Source organism: Pelobates fuscus, chromosome 4, assembly GCF_036172605.1.
Source record: "Pelobates fuscus isolate aPelFus1 chromosome 4, aPelFus1.pri, whole genome shotgun sequence".
Taxonomy (NCBI): Eukaryota; Metazoa; Chordata; class Amphibia; order Anura; family Pelobatidae; genus Pelobates; species Pelobates fuscus.
Genome location: NC_086320.1, coordinates 332,278,185 through 332,297,463, shown reverse-complemented (window position 1 = coordinate 332,297,463; position 19,279 = coordinate 332,278,185). Strand labels below are relative to the sequence as shown.

Genomic DNA, 19,279 nt, shown 5'->3' with positions numbered 1-19,279 from the left:
GGTCCTCTGTGCGTGATCATTGTGGTTCACCAGGCATTTAACTGTTTTGCCTGATGCCCTATTTGGGCCAGACTGTCGGTATCTGTGAATGCGTTATCTGAGTACTTGTGTGGAATACCTGCATTTATATATGGCTTAGTATATTGCAGTTCTGTCAAGGTTATTTACTGAAGTGAGCATTGCCAGGAATTCAAATAGATTTTAAAGTGATTTGCAAGCTTTCCAAGCATAATACAGCTTTCTGTAGTGGTTATGGTGCCAGGAGTTTCCTTGCATGGTTCCCCAGTAATGGCGCAAATAGTATAGTGATGCTTTGGCCTCTTACCTGGGTCCCTGCCAGGCTCCAAGTCAACTTTCTTCTCAGATTTTGCAGAGCTGCAGAAACCGAAAGCCAATCCAGTCTCCAGTCATTGGCTGAGAGCGTCAGCTGACCGCTCTCAGCCAATGAATGACACACTGTGGAAAAAAGATTTGCACATAATTGACATTAGCCAACTCTTGTTCCAGGTTGGCTGGTGACGACCCAATGATGCAGTTGGAGGTGGAGTTATTACTCCAGCAAGACGAGAGAGGTTAAACGCTGTATGTGCAGTTCTTCAAAGCCACTGAAGTGGTCATGGTGCTTGGACTAAAACTTTAAGGACAATATAGCCAGACTAGAAGCATAGCTAACTGGGAGAATTTTTCTACTTCAGTTAATTTGTCCTTTACATTTTAAATTCACTTTAGATTCACTTGGAGTTCCCAACAATTCTCACTTTACTAAATAACTATGCAAATGTGAATGTTGATTTGAACTTGTATAAAGTGTTAGTATGTAAGTGGGGGCTTTGAGTATTGCAATTGTATATCAGGGCAGAGTAGTATTTTGGTATTTTTGCTTGCTTGCATAGATGTATTTGAATGCACTTTAAATTTAAAGTGTTAATTAATGTGTTCTAATTATGAACCCCCTCTGTGTTTTAAAGAAAAAATAAAAAAACATTTATATGGCCTAAAACTTTCCAGTATTGCAACATTGATACAGTTTTCTCTCTGCAGCAGTTCCTCGGGTGAAGATGACTTTTGTTCAGCTAAGTGCTTCTTTTAGAGAAGCAGTGAGGGCATAGGGGCATACAAGACAATCACCGAGATGCATAGGCATGCGCACGGGGTGTGCCAGGTGTGCCTGGGCACACCCTAATGCCCGCGCATGGATCGAGGCCGGCAGGGGAGATGCTGTGTGCCTCTATGGGCCGGTGGGGAGATCAAAGATCTCCCTCACTGGCCCACAGCCAGGAGAGGACCCCGGGAGCTCTAGCCAGCAGCTCCGCCGGGTTCCTCTCGCAAGGTCAGAGCGTTGCCGCAGCAACATTTAGATCTTGCAAGAGTGAACTCTAGCCCTGCAGGCTAAAGTTTACTCTCCACTAGGACCACCAGGGATGGCAGCAAGGATCTCCCCAAAAGGTAAGAGTGGAGGGGGGCTATTTCCCAATCTGTCCTCCCCACCCCCACACACAATCACTCCAAAATAAAATTCACACATACAGCACCCTCACACATACAGCACACTAACAGCACCCTCACACACACAGCACACTAAAAGCATCCTCACACACACACAGAGCACTAACAGCACCCCCCCCACACACACACACACACATCACCCTCACACACACACACACACAGCACCCTCACACACAGCACACTAACAGCACCCTCACACACACAGCAGTGCATGTATGTATGTATGTATGTATGTATGCATGTGTGTGTGTGTGTATATATATATATATTTGTGTCCGGGATTATGGAAGGGGCGCCCATTAAAGTGTGTGTAGTTTTTAATATATAAGTCGGTTGAGGTGTGCCGAAACCGACGCGAGGTTAGGCCTGCAAAAAGAGGGCCCACCCAGGTATAATGATATAAAAAGAGGGCGTGGTGGGAGGGAATTTCCGAAATCGACGAAGACAGGTGAGTAAGGAGTTTGCTGGGTTTAAATAGGCTTAAATCCCTCCCACAACTTCAGGCATACGCCTTCTATTTGTGTTCGGGATTATGGAAGGGGCGCCCATTAAAGTGTGTGTAGTTTTTAATATATAAGAGTCGGTTGAGGTGTGCCGAAACCGACGCGAGGTTAGGCCTGCAAAAAGAGGGCCAAAAAGTATGTAACATTTATCCATCATAACATAATTTATACATATTATAGAAAGCAAGCCTGATTTCTACTCTGGATTTGGAATGTACTGGTTGTATGCCGAGGACTTCCAGCATCCCATCTTCTCTACAAGATGAGTTGGAACTTGACAACTTGAGGCTGCTGTGGCGGCCCCCACGCGGAATGAATGTCCCGAGAGGGACTTGGATTGAGGCCAAGACTAATAGACAAGGAGCGAATGTATGGCATGAACTGTTTGAGAGATGTGGCAAAAATTGTACGAGCAACCATTATAATCGGAACGCATTTAGTATCTTGAACCACATAAAATAATTACACATATCGTGAGCCGTAGAGTACGTTTGCTTAGTATTAGTAGACAAATCTTACCTGCGTAGACTCTAACTTCAGGCATGATTGATACCTTTTTTGACCTGCAGAGGAAATCTGGACTGCGTGTTCTTTTATCTCAACCGTTACGTTAAGCAAGGTCCGACTTCAGGACTTCGGAAGTGGCTAAAGCGGAGGAATACTGCAGGGGACTTGAGACGTCAGGGTTAGCGTTTATTAAAGATAACACGATACCTGGAGCTAGTTCTTGTAGCATGCTGTGAGGAGGAAGGAAACGTAATAAGTTTAAATTATGCAAAACTCAGAAGCCCATTGAGCTTTCTCGTGTAGTAGAGCTGCTAGCTAATGGGTACCAATAGGTGAAGATAAGGACTATCCCGTAAGATTTGAGGCCGTGCCAGTAGCCCTGTGTTTGAGAGAGGCCCTACCTATGATTTGGGCCATGTGGACTTGTACCATCTATGCGCGGCAGGGTATTAACCTCTTGTGGACAAGCGTTAACCTGACCGTACACGTATGATTACCTGCATAAAACCACAGCGAAAAAGGACTGTAACAGGCGCCTGATGAAACTGCCGTGATGTGAATCGAAGAATAGAATGTAAAGCCGTGACCTACCGTAGGGAAATGTTTGCACGAGAGAGGAACCTGAAAAGAAGCTTTGACTAAATTTGAAGACGATATGTGTTTGTATAGCAAGCACCCTATAGCAGTTACTTGGTAGGCATGAGATCGTAAGAGATTGAACTACAGGATGCATAAGGTGTTACACCTTAAATCGAAACATCCAGCATGACCGAGAGTAACTCCCGATGGACTACTTAAACTTACATAAAGAGAAACGGGAACAACGACAAATGCGTGACGAATGAATTGACTGCGCATGGAGGACCCTGTGAATGTCGAGCGTGCAGACAAGTCCCTAATTAGTAGATTAAGGATTCGAATGGTATTTGTTTGGCCAAAAATGGAGGCGGAGTGATGCCTCGGTGATCGATATGAAACAAGTGGGAAATCTGTTCACCCGGTCCAATCAGATTGCTAAAGCCTATCCTGCAATGCTTGTATAAGTGACTCCGACGTGAAAATTGAGTGATAGTATGAGTCGATAAACGGTAATTTAGGACTCAATGTACTAAAGTGCCCCCAAAATGTTGCGAAGCAATAAAAAATATATCCGTAATACGTGAGTCCGGAAGCAGTCACTGTACGTAATGTCAGCGCCTGGAGGACCCGACGAAGGTCCAATACGAGGCCAAACCTGTACAACGTGCAATGTGGAAGGCAAGGCGGGGCCCAACATACTTATTTGACTGAATATATGTAAGAAATGCCTGAAACAAGTTGTAGGAGGAACCGCTGGTCTTGGTGTCTACTAGCTAGGTCTGGGCACGCAGTGTACGTGGTACCTAAGGATCACCAGTGAGCGACAGGTTGGGGTAATACATATATATATATACACATGTATCCTCGTACTGCTAGAACTAAGCATCTAGCAGACCCGTCGCCCATAAGAGATAACGTATCGAAAGCACCGGATTAGCCGAGTACGATAGTTCTGAAATACTGTATGTATCGCTGTAGGAGTATGTAACGCACAATCCAAACAAAATTGGGAAATAAAGCGCCAGGATACCAGATGTGGTTATAGGATCTAAAACATAGTGATTATGCGTGATGGGTCTGGAGTGTGCCGCCCCCCCCCCAGCTTACTAGGAGCGCGAGCGTGAGTGCGTGTGCGTGTGAGCTGGCCGACTAGCTAGTGCCGCAATGCGGCGAAACGATTACACTAGGTTGGTGACGGGTGAGGCCCTGCTAGTTGCCAAGCGGCTTGAGAGGCTCTATCTATGCGTTGGCGTGAGGGGGTAGTGTGGCCACTGAATGAGGTGGCGGGGTGTCGGCCTCTCGGTGACAGTTAACATAAGATAGACTGGGAGTGACAGATGAGGCCCTCTCTATGCCACAATGCGAGGCGACTAGCTATGATTTGGCCCGAGGGGCGTAGTACCTCCAAGTATGAGGATGGGTGTTGGCCTCGCGGGACCACTAACCTATGGCGAAGAAGCCGGGGAGAATAACAACTAGTGGACACCTAGGAACCTAACAGCCAGCAGTTGCTAACTAAGATGGAAGGGTAGTTAGTGAGAGAGGACATACTACAGAACGAAACGTGGGTAGCAAAGAGTTAGGATCGTATGGTTCGACCGAAACTGGAGTGCCCAGTGAGCATGTGGGGTCCGGATGGTCGGGACGTACGAACTAGAATGCGTGTATGATCGTATGAATGGCCCTCGGGGCTCGTGGTGCCAGACCGTGGCCTTGATTCGAAATGCAATACGAATAAACGTGTATATCTGTTGTTATTTGCTTTTATATATATATATATATTTGTCCAGTAATGTATGTGCTTGTCTGCGTAGGAGTACGCCGGGTTCTACACGTAACGCAAATTGCCGCACTGACTGAGGATGAATTAGGGCTGGTACAGACAAGGCTTCGTTTGCTGTGTGCATACATCGCTTCAAAGACCCTCACAATGATGAGCAGGTGAAAGAAAGTCAGAGCGGCGATCCCTCATGTCTACATATGATCTGCACTCCTAAACAGATGCCGGCATGGCATCCCGTAATGCCACCAGCTTGTGAATCAAGCCCTCTGTGGGGTTTACGCTTATCGCAAGGAGGATCCAACTCCGCCGAGGGAAGCAGTTACTCTGTGTACTGAAATCCACCACGAATCTGCAACTGTGTACAGACAATGGGCAGACAATGGGAGAGGGGGGGTGTGGGGAGAAGAGGGGGGAAACCTTCCTACCCGGTATACAGACAGTGTAATGTAGGTAAGACACTGTATACAAAGACTAACCATATGCAGCGTGTCAGTGGCTCTGTCTGCACTGTGCAGGTAGCACAGAATGAGACTAATAGTAATCTGAGACTGGAGAGTATATAATCAAACAGGTGTGCGGATCCATGTCATTTAAGCAGACATGACTTAATATCGGAATACAGCAAGCAAAGGGGGGCACATATAACCCCTTCATGCCTTGGGAATTAAAGCAACTCTCTGCTCCGTATATAGAACATGAGATTGACACGTTCATGAGAAAGCCACAATAATTTGCAGAACATGCTATCCACTCGGTTACACAGGATAGCCCGTAAAATTCTCTCACGTGCTGTGCATTTAATACATCTGACTGTCTACCAATATAGGCGTGTTAGAATGGTGTCTTGCCTGCAGAGCCTACATATAACTTTGCACGAATTATAGGTGGTACAAAGCGTATACACACCACAAAAATTACAAGAACGGGTCAAAAGGATGTAAAGACTTCGATATCGTCCAGATTACAGCGCTCTCCTTTCAGGGTGAGACCTCAAACCTCATCTCACAGCCACCAGATGCGCAGTACAGAACTTCTACAAAGTGACTTGCGAAGTTTGTACCACTCTATTCCTTCCGCATGTAGATTATCCTTGTGAGACCAGTCTAATATTGAATGAAGTTCGCGTGCCCCATGCATAGTCTGACACTGTGCAATCTGAACAAGCGTGTACCCTTCAAATGTGAGACCTATGTACATGATCTAACGTTTCTCGGTCTAATGACTACCTACTCAGTGAGATATGTCTAACCTCAATGCAGCCCTTTGAAACAACCACGAATGAGGTTCTAGCATAGCGCCACTCACTCCATTCCGACACTATAGGCATGTTCCCGTTAATGTAAAGCCAAGTCAGGAACCCTTGAGAGCTATCACCCCACTCGTGACCAGTGATTTATTCCGGCTCCCTTTACCATCTGTGCGGCTGTGTTGGCCAGCAATGCCTAACGGTGGGTATGTGTGTGCGTTAGAGGCATAAAGACAAACAAACATACCCAGAAAGCGAGTGTGACGAACTGGCTGCACAGAGCATTTCATATGGACGGATGATTCTGCGAACGGAAAGTACGTATAACGAAGATTATGCGAACGGACTTACATGTATGATGAACCGATGAAATGGCTTCCGATGCGTACGAAAAAATACTCACGAAACCGGCGGGCTGAGCACGAGAGTCGCGGCAGATTGACGTCAGAGGTCCGTGAAGCGGAAGTGAAGGCGGGAATTTCCGAAATCGACGAAGACAGGTGAGTAAGGGGTTTGCTGGGTTTAAATAAGCTTAAATCCCTCCCACAACTTCAGGCATACGCCTTCTATATATATATATATATAAAAGTCAAAAAAATACCGGCACTCTAGGCTTTCTTCATCCGATTTATTATATGGTTCCCAGAATGTCAACGTTTCAGCTCCCGATCGGAGCTTTCATCAGGACACATGAAATAATATAACTACAAATGACAAACATATATAGGACACATAATTACAATTTACTCACCAAGTACAGGTGTAACCTCTTTCGTCAAATGCCTGGCGTGCACTGAACGTGAATTTGCCAGGCATTTGACGAAAGAGGTTACACCTGTACTTGGTGAGTAAATTGTAATTATGTGTCCTATATGTTTGTCATTTGTAGTTATATTATTTCATGTGTCCTGATGAAAGCTCCGATCGGGAGCTGAAACGTTGACATTCTGGGGACCATATAATAAATCGGATGAAGAAAGCCTAGAGTGCCGGTATTTTTTTGACTTTTCTGTATTTACTTGACTTGGCACCGGGTATTGAATTGTATCTTAGTTGGAGTGCAGGAGTTTTTTCATTTTTATATATATATATATATATATATATATATATAGAAAACACAAGAATTTCTGGCACTCATACCAAAACAAATCAAATAAGTAGGAACCAGGTGCCTCTCTGTGCAAAATATACAAAATAGAACAAAATTGAGAGCACTCAATGGATTTGTAAATAAATGCTATATTAGAATAAACGCATACAGATCAACGTTTCGACCGTCTAGCGGTCTTTATCAAGATCAATAAAGATCGCTAAACGGTCGGAACGTTGATCTGTATGCGTTTATTCTAATATAGCATTTATTTACAAATCCATTGAGTGCTCTCAATTTTTTCTATTATATATATATATATATATATATATATTTATATATATAAACTATACACATATATATATATACACGCGGCGGTTGTGTTTGTGCTTTAGGGTGCACAACCTAATGCAATAGTCTGCGGATGCCTATACTGAGATGTGCTAATCAAAGCCTTCTCATGGAGAAGCATTGAATCCACTGCTTCACTATAAGAAGAATTGGATGCATTCAGCATCAAAATGCTGTATCTGGCCGCCACTAAAAGTGGGTTCCATGACAAATATAAACATTGCAGTTTCTCAGAAACAGCAGTTTTTACACATTGTCAGATAGATAATGGGCAGCATCTATGCACCAAAACCACTACATGAAGATTAAGTAGTTTTAATACTTAGTCTATAGGCATTGAAGGTAGTTTCAGAATCCATAATGTATTCCAATTATATCCATAATTCAAAGGAGGTGTCAATGTCAGAGTTTCTTTATAATAAAATGTATACTTTATTATAGTTTGTGTTTATTGGGAGGGGAGGAACGGTTGTATAATAACATAGCAGTGAAGGGGTTAAACGTGTTTTTATGCAGTTGAAAAATCAGAAGATTTTAAATGAACAAAGTTCGTAGATTTATAATCTGCCAAGATGATGTGACATTGTACTTCGTTAGCCTTTACACGGGATTCAAAGATAACAAGAATATAAAATCACTAGAATCATCCAGAAAACACACAGAGGGCAAGTCAAATCTAATAATTTTTATCACACAGATTAATCGCAGTTTAACAGCTTCAAACAACATGCCTTGGCTGTATATTCTACTAATGCAATTACTATTAATGTATTTAAACAAAGAAACTAGCAAGACAAGTATAGACCCATAATAAATGGATTCACAGTCCACAATTTACTAAAACCTTAATTATTTCAGTATCTCCATCAATTTATGTCTCAAACTGATTTCAAATATGTACAATAGTTCCAGTGAAATAGCCTGAATTACTTTGCAGGGGCGTAAGTAGGAATCACAGGGACCCAGTGCAAGACCACATTATCACCCATTATTGCTCCCATAAGCAATACACGTGAGTAAGATGTGTGTGGTGGCGTAATATAATTGGGCGTGCTTTGGTTGAGTGTAATTCTGTATGAGGCTTGGCTGAGTGTGATTGTGTTGGTTGTCTGAGTGTGATATGTATGTATGGCATTGGCGGAGAGTGATTGTGTGTATATGTGTGGCTGGCTGAGTGTGATTGCATAAGTTGTTTGGCTGAATGTGCGTGTGGACTGATTGGCCCTGGTTTGGGTCACATCCCTAAGTATGGCAATTCCCAATGCTGACGCTTATGTGCTGGCTTCACAACCAGCACATTGGAGTAAGTGCATCACATACTACCCCAGCAAGCGCCTGCTCGGGTAGTATCACAGTGACAGGGAGCAAGAAAACCACCTGTCACTCAATCTTTGGCATCAGACCCTGTGTGCCACTTGCACACAGATCTAATGTTGTGGATTTCATTGCCAGGCAGAGGAGGGACCATATTTTCATAGAGCTTTAAATTAAAATATACCGTTGTAATCAAAATTATTCAATCCCCATTGAAAATCAGGTTTCTTGTCACACCTTCAGCTGTTTGCAATGAACAAATCAAACAAAAGCGATTTAAATAGCTCAACGCAACAAAAGCTTTATGTTATTTCCCCAAATTCAACTTAAAATGCAACTTATAATGACTTCTCCAGTCTCAAAACAGGTGACACCCACTCACTGACACAGGCACACATTTAACTGTGTGTTATTGTGGGCCAGTGGGGAGATCTCCTTCACTGGCCCACAGGCAGTGATATGCAGCAGGCGGCATGTGAAAGGAGAGAGGAGATCCGAGGGAGCTCTAGCTTGCAGCTCCGCCCGGGTTATTCCTCTCATGAGGTTGTAATATTGTTGCGGTTACCATGGCAATGCTCTGATCTCGCAAGTATATTTTTTAATTAAAAAATACAGATATTGACTTAATCTGCCCCCCGTTCCACCTATAATACCTCTCAGTACACACACACACTGCACACCACACACATACTGTCACCCTCCTCCCATACACTGTCACAACCCCACACACATACACACATTATCACCCTTCAAACACACTGTCACCTCCCCACACACACTCCTGCTCCTCCCGCACACTGTCACAACCCCACACACTGCACCTGTCACACACACTGTCACTTCCTCACACACACACTGTCACCCTCCTCCCACTCACTGTCACCACCTCAACCTCCACACCCTGCACCCCTCACACACACACTGTCACCTCACACGGGGACACTGTCACTCTCCTCGCACACACTGTCACCCCCCCAACAAACACACACTGTACCCCTCCTACACACTGTCACCCCCATACTGTAACACTCTCTCCCCCACACACACACACTGCACCCTTCACGCACGCGCACTCTGTCACCCTCCTCCCACACACTGTCATCAGCCCCTCCACATACACACTGCACCCCTCCTTCATACTGTAACCTCCCCATACAGTCATACAGTCACACTGTCACACACACCCACACACACACTGGCACCCTCCTCCCTCACACTGTCACCCTCCTCCCACTCATACTGTCATCCTACTCCCACACACACTGTTGCTCCCACACACACACTGTTGCCCCCCACACACACACTGTCGCCCTCCTCCCATACACTGTCACCACCCCACACACTGCACCTGTCACACACACTGTCACTTCCTCACACACACACTGTCACCCTCCTCCCACTCACTGTCACCACCTCAACCTCCACACCCGTGCACCCCTCACACACACACTGTCACCTCACACGGGGACACTGTCACTCTCCTCGCACACACTGTCACCCCCCCAACAAACACACACTGTACCCCTCCTACACACTGTCACCCCCATACTGTAACACTCTCTCCCCCACACACACACACTGCACCCTTCACGCACGCGCACTCTGTCACCCTCCTCCCACACACTGTCATCAGCCCCTCCACATACACACTGCACCCCTCCTTCATACTGTAACCTCCCCATACAGTCATACAGTCACACTGTCACACACACCCACACACACACTGGCACCCTCCTCCCTCACACTGTCACCCTCCTCCCACTCATACTGTCATCCTACTCCCACACACACTGTTGCTCCCACACACACACTGTTGCCCCCCCCACACACACTGTTGCCCTCCTCCCATACACTGTCACCACCCCACACACTGCACCTGTCACACACACTGTCACTTCCTCACACACACACTGTCACCCTCCTCCCACTCACTGTCACCACCTCAACCTCCACACCCTGCACCCCTCACACACACACTGTCACCTCACACGGGGACACTGTCACTCTCCTCGCACACACTGTCACCCCCCCAACAAACACACACTGTACCCCTCCTACACACTGTCACCCCCATACTGTAACACTCTCTCCTCCACACACACACACTGCACCCTTCACGCACGCGCACTCTGTCACCCTCCTCCCACACACTGTCATCGGCCCCTCCACATACACACTGCACCCCTCCTTCATACTGTAACCTCCCCATACAGTCATACAGTCACACTGTCACACACACCCACACACACACTGGCACCCTCCTCCCTCACACTGTCACCCTCCTCCCACTCATACTGTCATCCTACTCCCACACACACTGTTGCTCCCACACACACACTGTTGCCCCCCACACACACACTGTCGCCCTCCTCCCATACACTGTCACCACCCCCATTCACATTGGCACCCCACACACACTGTTACCCCTCACACACACTGCACCCCACATGGGGACTCTGTCCACCTTCTCCCACACACTGTCACCACCCCAGCCACAAACACACACTGTCACCCCCCACACTGTCACCATCTCCCCTCACACACACTCTGCACCCTTCACACACACGCATTCTCTCACCCTCCTTCCACACACTGTCACCACCCCTTCCATGCACATGCTGCACTCTTCCTATACCCTGTCACATCCTACACAGTCACACTGTCACTCTTCTCCCACACGCGGTCACACTGTCACCCCCCCCCCACACACACACACTGTCACCCTCCTCCCATACCAAGTCACCCCACCCACACACTGGCACTCACACACACTGTCACCCTCCTCCCACGCAGTGTCACCCTCCCCACACACTGTCAAACACACACACACACTGCACCCCTCACACACACAGTGAAACCCCTAAAAAGTACACACTGCATCCCTCACACAAACACTGCACGCCCTCACACACACTGCACCACTTACACACACATTACATTCCTGACAAACACAGTCTGGATCCCCTATGCACACACCAGAAATCAACCTATTTACACAAAACACCACACCACAATCAACTCACTCTACACATGCAATCCCACAAGCAGGATTTAAAGACATGCACAATGTTTAAATAGCCAAAAAAACTGAGGAGATTAGCATCTGTGGTAAATATTAGATTGTCCTATAAATAAATTCTAATAATATATAGAAGAAAATACATAATTCCACCAATATTGTGGTGCTTATCAATTAATAATAAATCTCCAATAGTATAATTATCCCTCAAGAGATCTCATATCCCAACATATGGTGATACATATAATCAAGTCTAGGATAGTACCAAGCTCCTAATGTTTGGTACTGCACATGGATCTAACATGCTCACTTTGAGAGGGGGCATGCTTGTCAATGACGATGACAAAACATGCTCTCTCTGGCCCTGCCCCCTTCTCAGTGGGACTCTGTGATGCAAAAATGCCCCGACCACATTTTTCTCCCAGTTCTGCCCTGGATCTAACAATAATGCATCCAGGGAGGAAAACATGTTCACAGTAGTGGATTAGTGCAGTGATGATATGTGTTTACCAAGAAAAAGATACTGGAACACTGATGTAATTTCACTACTACATTCCTGAATGGCATATTGGTTTTATATATTTATTATTATATGTGTTTTCAGTTTATGGAATTCAGCCTTTACAAGAGAAGATTTATAAATCAAACAACAACATCTTTATAACTCACAGACCTGAGGATCTGGAGTGGGACTCAGCTCTCATTCTCCCCAAGACTCCGTGGCCACCCAAGTCTGCATCATTTACAGTTTGTATCATTGTATTTATTATATTGTATTCATTTCTATATTGTATTATTTATTATATTGTATTATTCATTACATTGTACAGCCAAAGGATATTCAGTTATAATAGAAGCAGGTTAATGGTAGAATGGGTCTGTTGAAAAACAGGCAGTTTTCTTCCCATAAACTAATCTGCAGTAAATAATGCTTTATCACACGCTCAACCTTTACGTTGACAATTGGGTAGTACAATTTATTGCACTTCCCATAGGTTTCTATGTGGAAAACCAGATGCAGTAAATGTTGAAAACACTGAAATGTTATTTCTTTGACTATTTTGTTGCACATCAGACCTACAATGAGCAATTTTTACATTCAGTTCTTCAAAATTTTCAGAATTTTTGAATCATAATTTATTCACATATGTGTGCAAATAAATTTTAATTTCTTCGTGATTTCCTGGAAAACATACTTTAAGCTATTTGTTCATTGTAACAAAGGAACAAATGTTGCAAATGTAACAAATTTTGTATCAATTCCCTTAAAGGGAACAACATGGCTAAACTGTAAGATTCCAATTTTGCGTCACCCTGTAAAACTGTTTTTTGTTTTTGTTATCAGAGATATAGAAGACAGAGAGGAGTGCACACTGCGTTTTTGGATCGAGTGGAAGAAAAATTTAAAAAGTGGCAAGAGGTGGGTAGAAAATATGCAAAAGAGGCAGCACATATGCACCAAAATCAATACATGAAGATTCTGCATTCACACACTGCATTCATACTAGCTGTCTGCATTCACATTCTGTATCCACACATTAAGCACATCATTGACATTCTACACACCAAGATAATTTACACACCATACTTAACTTAAATACACTGCACATGCTTCCAACTGAGCGTTCACATATGTAATACATATATTATGAATTCACATGCTACTGACACATAAATTACACTACGTGAAGAATTACATTAGCACAGAATTTTGTTGTTGTTGTTAGTTGAGATAATTGTTCATAAGCAAGGCCAGTCATACTGGAGGAGGATGGAAGGGTGCAATTTCATCACTGGATGAGAGGTAAGTATTACCATAGCAGTAATTAAAGGGACACTATAGTCACCCAGACTACTTCAGCTCAATTAAGTGGTCTGGGTGCCGGGTCCCTCAGGTTTTAACCCTTCAGAAACTGCTATGTTTACTTAGCAGGGTTAATCCAACCTCTTGTGGCTGTCTTCCTGACAGCCGCTAGAGGCGCATCTGCGACGCTGGATGCAAAATTTGCATCCAGCATGCAGAAAGTCCAGAGGAAAGCATTGAGAAATGCTTTCCTATGGACTGTTTGAATGCGTGTGCGGGACTTGCCGCGCATGCGCATTCCGCTCCACTCGGAAGCTGACTCGGCAGGGGAGGAGAGGTCACGGTAAGCTGCTGAAGGGGGTTTAACCCCTTTAGCACCAAGGGAGGGGAACCCTGAGGGTGGGGGCACGGGTTTGTTTTCCTGACACTATAGTGATCCTTTTCAAATTATTGTTCATGTAAGTTTTTGTAATTGTCTCATTTATTGTTAAATCTCCCCCTTTGATAACATTGTAAAGAGCTACAGAATATGCTGGCGATATATAAATACCAGTAATAATAGTAATAATAGTAATAATAATCACCTTGACACATTATATACTCATTGATTTAGGAACTGACATGCATTACAGTGAACCCGTAATGATACTGTCTAACTTATTCCTTATTAAAATTAATAAAACATTGATTTAGTAGCCCCTTTGTTGAAAAATGGCTTTCTAATGACTTCCATAACGGAGTGGAAAGCCAGGAGATCCAGAAATAAACACCTCCACTGGGGATATTTAACAATAAATGAGACAATTACAAAAACTTACAGGAACAATACGTTGAAGAGGGCCCTGCTCGAACAAGCTTACAGTCTATAAGATGAATATACTTAATTACTGTAATTGTAATACTTACCTCTTAAAGAAACAAACATTATATAGTGTAGATTGAATTAGCCGTATTAGTTCAGTAGACAAGATGCCAAAATATCAGAATATTGCAATATGCTATGGTACCTTTTTTTTGGACTAAAATAATATTTCAAAGACAAGCTTTCAGGAGTTTTCCTCTCTTCTTCCGGGCTGAAGCAATACTGATCAATCTGATAGAGATTAACAATTAAGACAACTGAAGTTAAAGAAGGGGAGGAAGGGAGGGGGGGGGGGAGTGAGTGGGGTGTCATAAATAGCAGAAGGTGTGTCTGAAAGTGAAAGGTGCAGGTTGGCTGTATATGCAGCTATTTGAAAACTCTCAAAAGCTTGTCTTTGAAATATTATTATGTTAGTCCAATAAAAAAGGTATCATTGCATACTGCAATACTCTGGTATTTCTAATATATATATATATAATCAAAGTAAACGTTTCAACCCTCTAGTCTTGATAAAGACCCTGGAGGGTCGAAACGTTGATGTATAGATTGTGATAATTTTTAATACACTTTGAAAACCGTGAGAGTGCTCCTGTCTTTACTCCCTTCCTATGGAATAGCCTGCCTACCGCCATCAGACTCTCCCCTAGTCTTGCATCTTTGAAGAAGTGCCTTAAAACCCATCTCTTTAGGAACGGTTATGGCCTCCCAGACTAACCTCTACCTCACATAGCTGTCTCTTGCACTCTCCTAAAGGGCAGCACTCTGCTCTTTCCTCAAGCTCTGCCTTACTCCCACCCTATTTTATATTTCCTGTCCTATTGTGTTTTACACCCCACCTCCTATAGAATGTAAGCTCGTTTGAGCAGGGTCCTCTCCAACCTATCGTGCCTGTAAGTTTTTTGTAATTGGCCTATTTATAGTTAAAAGGTGAGAGTGAGAGAGAGAGAGAGAGAGAGAGAGAGTTAATACATTGTTAATACATTGCTAAACACAAATACACACACCAGTCAAGCCATAAGACTTGTTTTTCCCACAGAAAACTCACTTTAACAGTGCTCTCACTACTGCAAGGAATTCTAGGTATGAATATGCAAACGAGCTCAATAAAGAACCACATTTTGCCTCATAATTCCACCTTATACATGGATTCCTTGAAGTATGTGTCTGCGGCATACAACAGCTTTGAAACGCACCTCAAGAAGAGGAGCAAAGCCAGTGAGCCACTCATGGACAGCTGTTTCGTTGTTAATGCAACTCATCAGCATGAGGTTGGTTCCTGGCTTGCTATGGAGGCTTGGCGTTACTTGTAAAGTACACAAAAGAGTTGTGTGTGTGTGGGGGGGGGGGGGGGTGGATGAAAACCCCTTCCACCTCAAATAAGTGGATCGTTAATACATTGTTAAACACAAATACACACACCAGTCAAGCCATAAGACTTGCTTTTCCCATATATATACAATGTTTCTTTAAGAAAATGAATGATGTGTATTATCAACTAGATAACTATAGTGGCAACTGTTCTATATGTTGCATATCGTGGCAGAAATGCTTGAATAAGTATATATCCAAGTATAGTTGCTTAAACAAAATGTTTAATTGTGTAAATAAAGACTGTTATATTCCCACAGAAAACAAAATGAAGTCCAAGGATGTGGAGCTGAATGTCAAGATAATGTAAACATTGCACACACGCAATATCTCACTGGATATGTGTATTAAACAAAATGATGTATCTATCTAACAGCATGTTAAATTTAGCTGTAAAATGTGTAATATATTCTCTTAATTGTTGTTTAATCCCCCTTCATGATATTGTAAAGCAACTGCAGAATATGTTGGCTCTAGAAAAATTTGTTCAGCTTTTGTGTTTAATATTGGTTTCATCTTGGTTAAAATACGGGATGGGTGAATCCAGTGAACATGTTGCCATTGGCAGAGTTACCCCTATTTCTTGTAGCCCGCACAAGGAACAACTAAAGGAAAGCTCAGCAGAAACTGCTTCCCTATATTTAGGATTGTGTTGGAAGTGGCACACAACAGCCTTACATACTGGAGAGACAGACTTATTAACACTATCAATGATTTACAGCAAAAGGAAGATTTGCAGATTAAACTCAATATGTTGTCATTGTCTAAATTTCTAGCAGGAACGACAACTCAGCAGAAGTTAGCATCTGTGGTTTGGTTTTAAGCTGTTGGCAGTTTGGGGGAGAAAATGAGTCAGCAGCCAAAAAGAGATTGTGCCTCTGGATCAAGACTTGCTTTTCTAAATGTGCATTGCCTCCTACAGATGACCCTCTGAGCTCCTGGGATAAGAAGAAGAGTGTGTGGGCTGCTCTCTGTTCGGATGCCAAACAGCTACTGTCTTGTACAACAACTATTGTCCACAAATAATGGAGCAAATAGCCTTCCTTAAAGGGACACTCCAGGCACCCAGACTACTTCTGCCCATTGGAGTGGTCTGGGTGCCAACTCCCACTACCATTAACCCTGCAACTGTAAATATAGTTTTCTGGGTTTATAGCACAGATTTTCTGTGCTATAGCGGCGCTGGACGTCCTCACGCTATGTGAGGACCTCCAGCGTCGCTGAAATCCCCATAGGAATGCATTGAAAGCATTTTCAATGCTTTCCTGTGGGGAGCTCTAATGGGCGTGCACGGTATTGCCGCGCATGCGCATTAGGTCTCGCCGTTGCCGGCCACGCATGCGCAATAGGTCTCCCCGCCGGATGACGTCGGCGGTGGACGAACGTGGGCGGACCCTGAACCAGCGCCGAGGGACATCGGTGCTGGATTCCGGTAAGTCACTGAAGGGGTTTTAACCCCTTCAGCGACTTGGGATGGGGGGTGGGAGAGGGGACCTGCAGTGCCAGGAAAACAGATTGTTTTCATGACACTGGAAAGTCCCTTTAAGTTCAACTCAATCTATCTAAGTTGGGATACCTTGCTCTTCAGTTTACTCCTTGCAGTGTTATCATCTGCTAGCTGAGATCCAGTATGGCCACTCACCTCTCACTTCAAAGTTGTTTCTAAATGTATAAATGTATCTTAAAATCTGGCTAGAATGTTTTTTATTAAAAGTCAAAAAATACATGTATTAAATTAAATTATGCTTGCTGCAGCTGCTGCTCCCCATTTTAAAAAAAGTTGTATTGTAGTGTTTTCACCCTTCCTGGCTGAGTTTTGCGAGTGACTACGCCTCCTACCTCCATCGACATAGCTGGTATAAGCCGATAGGGCACTGTTTTCCACATTGGAGGTCACTTCTTTTTCTCAGGAAAGAGTGAGTGGCATTGGTAATTGGTAATTGGCGATCCCTCCCACCTTGACAAGAACAAAACTCTCCCACACATCCTGTCTGTAGGGTCAGTGAATGTCACTGGGTAATTCCACTTTTTTTTTTTTTTTGTCACAAGGAATAAGGGGACCAAAAGGGTATATTAACAAGATGAAAATTATTTTCTGAGGGGAAGTGAACCAAAAAAAGGAAAAAAATAGAAAAAAAATAAAGAATCATAGCTCACAAGTAAAAAATTAAACAACAGGCAATTAATAAGTAAATTAAGGCACAAATAGAAGGAATATTCTTACACCAAGATCACGATAATAAGAAGCAAATGAATCAAGAGAAACGGGAAATTCACTTAAGTAAGTAATTAATCACAGAAAGGCACACACTTAGAGAGGCAAGATAATAAACTTAAAGATAAGGGAAAGAGTGATAAGTTGAATAATAATAAAAGCATTGCACAAGGAAATATTAAGTAATAATAAGACAATAACACTTAAATAACTTATCTTCCTTCCCTCTCCTCCCCTCCCCTCTCCCCCACTATTAGTAGCGCCTCTAGTTAGGCTTACCTCAGATCGATTACCCTTAGCTAGCTTTTCCCACAATAAGTGGGACCTATATTCGAGTAATGGCTTCCATTACAGAGATACGGTATGGCGGGGGTTGGCCACAATCAGGGCCGGTGCAAGGATTTTGGGGTACATAGACGAAGATGTATTTTTCCGTCCCCCCTCCCAAATAACATCTTCACCTATGTGCCTCTTAACCAGCCCCTCTCCCCGTCCATTATTGGTCCCCTCACTTCCCTATCCCTTAGTGTTGTTCTGACAGTCACACACACTCAATGACAAACACACAGACTCACTGATCTGACACACACTCATTCATTGACACACACACACTGATTGACACTCATTGACAGACACACTGATAGTCACACACAGACTCAATGACAAAGATACTCTCACTGATTTGACAGACACTCACAAACACACACTGACAGACACACATACACTGACACACTCATACACTCACTCACATACACACACACACACTCATATAATCACTCACAGACACACACACACACACATACACTCACTCACACACACTCACTCACAGACAGTCACTCACAGACACACATACACTCACTCACGCACACACTCACAGTCACTCACAGACAGTCACTCAGACACACATACAGTCACTCACAGACACACATACACTCACACACAGTCACTCACAGACACACAGACACTCACTCACACAGAGACACACATACACACTCACTCACTCACAGACACACATACACACTCACTCACTAACACACATACACTCACACACAGTCACTCTCAGACACACATACACTCACACACCCACTCACTCACAGACACACAGACTCACACACACACTCACTCACAGACA

At 43.8% G+C, this 19,279-nt stretch overlaps 1 protein-coding gene across 2 annotated transcripts in view; it reads left to right on the top strand.

Annotated features, from left to right (window-relative positions):
* The window catches only part of LOC134608104 (uncharacterized), a 35,718-nt gene extending 19,157 nt beyond the window's left edge, over positions 1-16,561 (top strand). Inside the window, exons 4-7 of one of the 2 annotated variants that reach the window (XR_010090714.1) lie at positions 12,503-12,645; positions 13,244-13,318; positions 16,193-16,428; positions 16,522-16,561. Coding sequence is in view for 1 of the 2 variants with exons in the window: in XM_063450741.1 (XP_063306811.1) it covers positions 12,503-12,645; positions 13,244-13,318; positions 16,193-16,204 (230 nt within the window). In the remaining variant the exon portion in view is untranslated. Of the gene's footprint in view, positions 1-12,502; positions 12,646-13,243; positions 13,319-16,192 lie in introns of both variants that reach the window. The other variant, XM_063450741.1, reaches the window with a different exon arrangement.
* The last annotated feature ends 2,718 nt before the right edge of the window (positions 16,562-19,279 follow it).